This window comes from Toxorhynchites rutilus, chromosome 2, assembly GCF_029784135.1.
Source record: "Toxorhynchites rutilus septentrionalis strain SRP chromosome 2, ASM2978413v1, whole genome shotgun sequence".
NCBI lineage: Eukaryota > Metazoa > Arthropoda > Insecta > Diptera > Culicidae > Toxorhynchites > Toxorhynchites rutilus.
The window spans coordinates 97,497,746-97,505,623 of NC_073745.1; the positions used below are offsets into that span (position 1 = coordinate 97,497,746).

General features: G+C 39.7%; 1 protein-coding gene across 1 annotated transcript; it reads left to right on the forward strand.

Moving 5' to 3' along the window:
- Positions 1 to 2,641: 2,641 nt before the first annotated feature.
- Positions 2,642 to 6,582, forward strand: LOC129767630 (CCAAT/enhancer-binding protein). The gene has a single exon (XM_055768700.1). The coding sequence runs from the start codon at positions 3,690 to 3,692 to the stop codon at positions 4,878 to 4,880; it is 1,191 nt and encodes a 396-aa protein (XP_055624675.1). The 5' UTR covers positions 2,642 to 3,689; the 3' UTR covers positions 4,881 to 6,582.
- The last annotated feature ends 1,296 nt before the right edge of the window (positions 6,583 to 7,878 follow it).

A 7,878-nucleotide genomic window follows, 5' to 3' on the forward strand; every position in this document is an offset into this window, starting at 1 on the left:
TGTATCGGGTCCATAAACTGCACAAATTTTATTGGCAGCTTGAGATGCATTTTTGCCTTTGTCATAGTAGTACTGTAAAATATGTCGGATTTTCTCTTTATTTTGCTCTAGAACTACGCGCTTACAACGACACCTCGCGGAAATACCGCAGGACTTTTTTGACAGCCTAATATATAAAAATGGATTTCTGTCTGTCTGCCTGTCTATCTGATTCTTATGGACTCGAAAACTACAGAACCGATCAACTTGAAAATTGGTATGTAGGGGTTCTTGGGGCCGGGTAAGGTTTTCATGATAGTTTTAGACCCCTCCCCCTTTTCTAAAGGGGGGCTGCCATACAAATGAAACACAAATTTCTGCATTACTCGAGAATTAATCAAGCAGTAGGAACAAAATTTTGCATGTGGAGGTTTTAGGGTGCAATAAATGATTCTATGGTGGTGAGATACTCCTCCCCCCTCTCTTATGTGGGGCTGACATACAAATGAAACATACATTTCATACAATTCAAGAAATAATCAAGCAAACTGAACCAAAATTTCTATGATGGTATGATACTCCTCCCTCCTCTGGAATGGAGAGGGGGTCCCATAAAAATATTACACATATTTCAACCAAAACTATCCCAACCAAACATGACAATTGAAAATTTTCGGAAAACTCGGTAAATTTCGGGAAAATTTGGAAAATTAAATTCCCATATGTTAGTGACAAGTGCTGTTAGTCCATTTGATATTTGCGCTAGCGAAATTATCTTTGTTCGAAACTGGAAATGGATTTTAATGTGATGAAACGCACTCCTATATCTTCTTCTATCTATACCAATAAAAAAGTATCGCCGAATGTGTTGATAAGAAGGAATTGTCCGATTTAGGGCTGTCTTTATTCTATCATATTTTCTGCATAAAATATTTATTCCATGTAACGGAGAAACATGTTATTTGCAAGTGAATGAAAATTCTTGCACGAGAATTTTGTCTGAAAATAATCTGATATTGATGAGTTTTGTTAGAAATACTACGAATTTTATAGTAAAAGGTAAATTCAACGGGGTCGATTAGAAGATCAATCAATGAACAGTTCTGCGTTTGGACCCATTAACTTGCTCATAGTAAGAAAACGTGAATGTTTAAAGGTATTGATAACAAAAAACAAATGTTGGTCGGGACGAAGTTTGCCGGGTCAGCTAGTATTTTAATAAGATCTAAAACTTTCTCGAATACACTATATCGCTATCTTGACTTTCAACAAAATTAGGATTAGTTGTATTTTTTTCGAAGAAAACATGAAAAAGTTGTTGTTCGAAAACCTTTTTCCCTGTAAAAGTGCCCATCTTCCGATGTATGGACGACTTGTTGGAAATTGTAAGGGCTATTCATATATATATTTTTGGGAATTTAAAAAAATACGTTTTTGAGAAAAATGAATTTTAATTTTTAAAATAACTTTTTTGTCAGTGAAATTTTTTTCCAAAAAAAATTTGGTATTTTCTTGTGAAAATTCAAACAATTTCCTACATTTCATCCTTTGACATGAATTCTGTAGGTATCATAGTTTTTATGTTATTTTTTTGTAAAAAATTAAGAAAAAAAAAAGTTGGCTTTTTCCAAAAAGTAGTCTAATTATTTTTTCGAATATTTCAAGTATGCAAACTTGCTTAAATGACCCATGTCTTTACACCCACAACGTTTCACTATTATCTGAAATGGTGCTGCCAACGGCCAGTCGAGTTGGCATGAAATTCGTCATACATATGAATTGAACTACCAAAAGAAAAATATGAATATTTTTGTATTATGAATTTTAACTGAAAGAAACGATTTTTTGTTGACCAATTTCTGCACGCTCCTGTCTATGTAAGGGCGCGTGAATTTATTTTGGGAATTTTAATAGAACCTTGTTAAATAACGATCACCGCTGCTAAATTTATTATTTAGTCGCAAATAATGATCATAAACGTGTTTGATGGAGTAGCTTAATTACCTAAGGGCTTAACACCAGCAAAATGAAAATAATGTTGACTATACCATACGCTCGTATAATCTACATTTGTTGATCCTTGGTTTAATCGAACGTCATCGAATTATATTCCAATTAAAGCCACCAATCTGGCAACACAGCTCTGCACCACCCAATCAAGGAAACCCGCCAACAAGTGGCTGAGCTCATCCTTCCCACACTCGTGTACGTTTGTATACGAGAGAATGCAGCTCGGCACAACGTCACCGCAAAAATAAGCGCATAGACCACACCAGCGGCTACGCGTAAAGCCGCGCGCGCGTTTCGCGCCAGAGAGAGAGTGAGAGTGCGGCAGGAGTTTGGCGCGATGCTACGGCCCTGCTGCTGCTGCATCGCTGCTCCGGTATGAGGAAACTCTCACTCTCAAAGTCGTACTGTCACCGTGTACCTCGAACCGCGAGGCCGCGCATGGGCAACCCAAACCTCCCACCCCCCAAAAACCGAGCGCGGACGCGCGATTATCTGACGCGTTGTTCTGCCACTGAGGGCAGTGTGATGGGCTTACACAGAGAGAATTTTCGCTCGCGAGAAGCAGCGCTTTGAGCCGTCAGTCGGTGTGCTTTTTTATTTCGATTGATACCAGGTTGCTTAATAATGTTTTGCCTCACTTAAGTCTAGGCCATCCGACTGTCAACAACGGAAAAATCGCGCGCCCGCTCTTTCGCTTTTCGGCCAATTTTTCGGGGGAAAGCTTAGGCTGGTTCTTTCTCTTCCTAGTGTGGTTGGTGGTGATAGTGTTTGTTGGTTAGAAAATCGCAACCTGGGAAGACTGAAAGGAGGAGGGAAAGGAGAGTTCGGAGATTTTGACAAACGTCTCGTCGTCGTATTCGGACTTTAGGCAGATCGTGACACCGATGGGGGCTGATGGTGTGTGGTAACCAGCACTGGGTCTCGGTGGCGGTGGTGGGAGCGAAGTGAGTGAGTGAAACAGAACAATCCCTGTTGTGATTGAATCCGTTGTTGTTGTTGTTGTTGTTGTTGTTGGGCCACACGGACCATAGAGAGGCCTCCACTCGACGGGAGTGGGGAAGGGGATCAGTGTGAGAAAGTGCAAACCCCCTTTTGGGGCCTGATGCAGCAGAGAGGGAGGGAGCGAGAGAGAGAGACAATCTGGCGTTGGACTGCTGTAAAGTAGAAGTTGTTAATATATAACAAGTTGCATCATAGTCTTAAGACTTCAGTCTTAAGAAAGTGAACCGCCAATAAACATCTTTCGCAAAAAAAAACATCGCGGCGCAAGCTCTCCAAAATTCCGCGCACTGTTGGTGAATTTCTGTTTTTTTTTCGGGATTTTGAAATCGACGAGTTCGTTGAGCTATTCGTGCGTGATTCAAGGACCTTCCGGTGCACGGCGGAACCAGCAGCAAAAAGGAGAAGCAATATCAGCTGTTGTGCATTCTCGGGACAAGGATTACAATGGATTATTTCTACTTTTGGATTTACAACAAGAAAACATGAAAATGGATATTTATGGGAAAGTGATGATGGACTAATAACTCAAAACCTGGACCAAGAAGGACTAGATAGTGAATAGTGCAATCAAAGGAGAAAACACAGTTGTGCAATTTAGAAGTTCCCAGAAGTTTGTGTGCAATCACAGAAGTTTGTAGAATTTTTAAAGGCCATCTTGAAGTAGTGTGTTTGTGCGAGTGAAGATCGATAGGAAAAATATGGAATCGCCGCAAATGTACGATACGAATCAAATTCAAGTGCGCAGTGATATTAAAAAATTAACAATGGCAGCAAACAACAACAATACCAATAATAATAATGCGTCTACGCCAAATAACAATAACAACAATTCCCCGACTGCGGTCAATCAGAACACGTTGGCCCTCAAGCAGCAACAGCAGCAGGCAGTACAGCTTAATCAACACGCACAGACCAATGGTAATGTGCTGAACAACGGAAATCTCCTATCGAAGCAAATGCTGCAACAAATCCAGTACTCGCAGAGTGAGCTGGATGAGCTTACATCTCAGGAAATCTCCCTGGACCTCCAGCATCTGATCGATGATCAGTTCCGTGATCCGGAGGCGCTCGGTATCTTCACCGAGATGGTCACTGTTGGCAGTACCAACGGTGGCGTTACCAACCCATTGGTCCAGACAGCGGCAGCTAAAGCACTCCAGCTACAGCAGGCCCGCCTGTCCCAGCATACCAATGGAACCAATAACTATCAACGATCTCTGGCCTACATGCCACAGCCAGTGCACACAGGCGCTACCTACGCGAACAACTCCAGCGACGAGAACAGCAGTGTCGGATCTTCGGATTCGGCAAACATCAAAGAAGAACCTGTGGATCCCAATGAGTACCGTCGTCAGCTGCAGAACAGTGGAGCCCAGTTCATGGGCAATGCGACCTATCAGCTCACCGGAGGAGGTGCGGGAGGCGGTGGTGTTGGAGCTACCAATTACGTTACCAATGGCAATGGGAACACCTTTTCGAACCTAACTCCGGCCACCGTACTTCATCACCAGGCCCTGCCACATCTAGCCGGGGCAGCCCACCTGGCAAACCTTACCAAACACAACAAAATGCTACCACACGTTTCCAGGAAGAACCAACAGAAGTCGGTGGACAAAGGCACCGACGAGTACCGAAGACGACGTGAACGGAACAACATCGCGGTCCGGAAGTCGCGGGAAAAGGCCAAGGTGCGGTCACGCGAAGTCGAGGAGAAGGTTAAGGCGCTCCTCAAGGAGAAGGATGTGCTCCTGCGGAAGATCGAGGAGAAGAACAACGAAATTCAGCTCTACAAGCAGCTCTACATGCATCTGATGAACCACAGCAATCCGGAGATCAACCAGATCTGCCGCAGTGCGCTGAATCTGTCGAACATGGGTGATCATATGTAGGATTAGTGACCCGTACCTATACCAACCCATATACGACCCTCTCTCACTACCTTCTTTCCTGTCTCCCCGTCTCCTTTTTTCTCCACACGAAATGGTCTGTCTAGCTTGTAGTAAATTAAACCGCGAGGAATGCATTATTTAGTGAAATTTAGTACCAATATGTACATAGAGGCGAACTTGTTGCAGCAAACGTTGTGTGAGCAATGATGATGCTTTGGAACCGGACTCGAAACGCGGATAAAGTTTCGCAAAATTGATCCTTTTTTGATTGAACGTTGAACCAAAGACAGTATGTGTAAAATGTGTTATATTCCAAATGGAAACGGAATGCGCGAGGCAAAGCTGTGTGCAGAACCTTCCGGAACGATGGATTACCTGTAAATAGACTTAACTCTTTTTTTTTGTTTGTTTTAACGCCGTCAGTGGAAAACGCGCGCTAGAAAATTTGTGTTTTTCCATTCAAGAAAACATAAAAACGGGACAGCTTTGATAAGACTTATTTTTTTATTTCTATTATTACAAATTTTTTAGATCATATTTTATTCGTTTGTGAATGTTGAATAAATGTTTAAATAACGGCTTGGAAACAAAGTGTTATGTTTGGTCAACAGAAAGAAATATTATTTTTTTCTAGTTTCGTTGTTCTCTTCTTCCGTAATCGTGTAATTTTTATTTTGTGAATAGAACGAAACAAAAAAAAATGGTCAGTCGTTGTGAACCACAAGCCCTTTCCCACATAGAATTAATTGTATAATTTGAAAAACAAAAAAAAAATGCCTTTTCTCCGAATACTTATCCCAATCACATGATTCTTTGAAACGAAGTTACCAATCTCAGCCCGTTTGAGCACTAAATCATGTACATACCGAACCGTGTAAAAAAATCTTATCCCTTCAACTAGTATCGAACATCAAAAAAGACAATGTTTATAGACTAATAAAATCAAGCACTGTATAAATTAATTTCTAGCAAAAGAAAAAAAAAACACGGATATCGCTGCAATAATAGTTTTAATATCTGGAGCAAAGCAGTGCGGTACAGAAGTGTGGCAGAAGTTCCGTTTTCCGCACAACTAACTGGAAGTTGAACTAGGCTAGTTTTTGCATAGAGAAAGTGATATAGAAATCTAGTTAAAAAAAAGGGGTGCGCAAGTGCGGCATTGCAATGAAAGAATAGAATAGAAGAAAAAAACCGAAAGTAAACTGAACCAGGCCCATTCTTACAAGACTCGAAGTGCGTTAGAACTAAGAAAGTGACAATCGAAACGCAAAGTGTAAGCTATATTTTCTTATACATATTAATAACAGCGGAATGTAAATGATAGCTCTATTTAAATCTGTAGCAACAATCACACAGCGGGGGGGGGGGGAAATTGAATAAGCTGAAGAGAGAAGAAGCAGAAACAAGCAATCTGAAAACCTGAGAAGGATTTGTTACCACTTAGGCTTACTGTATCATGTAACAATAGGGGATAAGCTAACGAAAACATGTATTCGTTTTTTGGATGCTCCAATACTATTTTTTCTACAACTAAAAAAAAAGCAGGGACGCGATTCAGACTTAAAACTAAGGGAAGACTTTGAACATGCGATTATTGAGACCACTGTTTCAAATTAGAAAAACAAAAACACACAAACCTATATAAGAACTGTATCTTTCTCAGCTTGAAAAGTCTGTTTTGAAACTAAGATGTGAAATAAAGAATGCATTAAAAATAATAACACAAGCGTTTGTATGTTTTTCTCTCTGCGGCGGGATGAATGGTCACTTCATCCCATCCCAATTATGCGCAACGTCATCATTGTTGGCAGCCGATGAATTGGTCTCTTCTGGCGGGATGTTGAACCGACCGATGTTCGACTTCAAGCAAGCTGATATTTTTAGCTCAAGTTCAGATAGCTTTCACCCCCTGCTGAATAGTTGGTTCACTAGGGGGCTATCACTGGTACCGGTTTTATAGCTGGTTTCGCAACTGCGTCGTATGCCCCAGGATTGTTCCCCCTAGCAGGAACAAAAGTCCCTGCTTGTGGATGGGATTCACACATATATATTCTCGGTTTTCTGTTATAGCTACTGATACTACATAATAAGGATCATCTTTGGTTTCATTTACACTTCATATCAAAAGCAGACTACCTAGATAAGCTGAATTAATTCATGCATAATCTACGACTAATAACTTTGAGGATTTCGTTTGTTTTATGTAAGTAATACAGCCATTCCATGTCAAACCGATATAATGGTTCTCAGATTTTCTCAGACTTTGTTCTTTGTCGCAAACCATTAGACCTGTTTTTTATTTTTTTGTTAGGGTGATCATTTCCATTTTAGGGTGGTCCGAAAAATAAAATTTTTCCACTTTTTTTCAAAAAATGAAATTTTTCAAAAATTCATAACTTTTGAACTACTGAGCCGATTTAAATGATCGACATATCAAATTAAAGCCAATTAGCTGATCTTTTTTAAAAAAATACCAGAGTTGCAAACAATTTTAATTTTGGTTTCGTTATTAATGGTTGTATTTGTTTTTTTTTATAGTTTTCATGGTCTCATCTCAGACCAGAGGCGCTATATTTTTTTTATTTTTTTTTTTTTGAAAGCTGAGATTTTTTCACATAACATATCTCAAAACCAGGGTTTTTTTTTGTTTTTGAGTTATTATGTTTCAAAAATAACCGATGGTTCGAAAAATCTTTTTTTCCCATTTTTTTCCACTACAAAAAATCATAATTTTGACATACTGGACCGATTCAGATGATCGACATCTTAAATTAAAGCCAATAAGCTAGTCTTGTTTGAAAAAAATATTACACTCTGAATAGAAATGGATTTTGTTTTCGTAATTATTGATTATATTTGTTTTCTATAGCTTACATCGTTTCGGGACCATGAGCGCCATATTTTTTTATATTTTTTCCTGGAAGCTGGTTTTTTTTCACACAATACATCCGAATACCAGAGAGGTGTTATTTTTCGTTTTTAAGTTTTTTTCAGAGTT

Coding starts and splice junctions, on each gene's coding strand:
- LOC129767630 (XM_055768700.1), top strand. CDS start 3,690: ATGGAATCGCCGCAAATGTACGATACGAATCAAATTCAAGTGCGCAGT.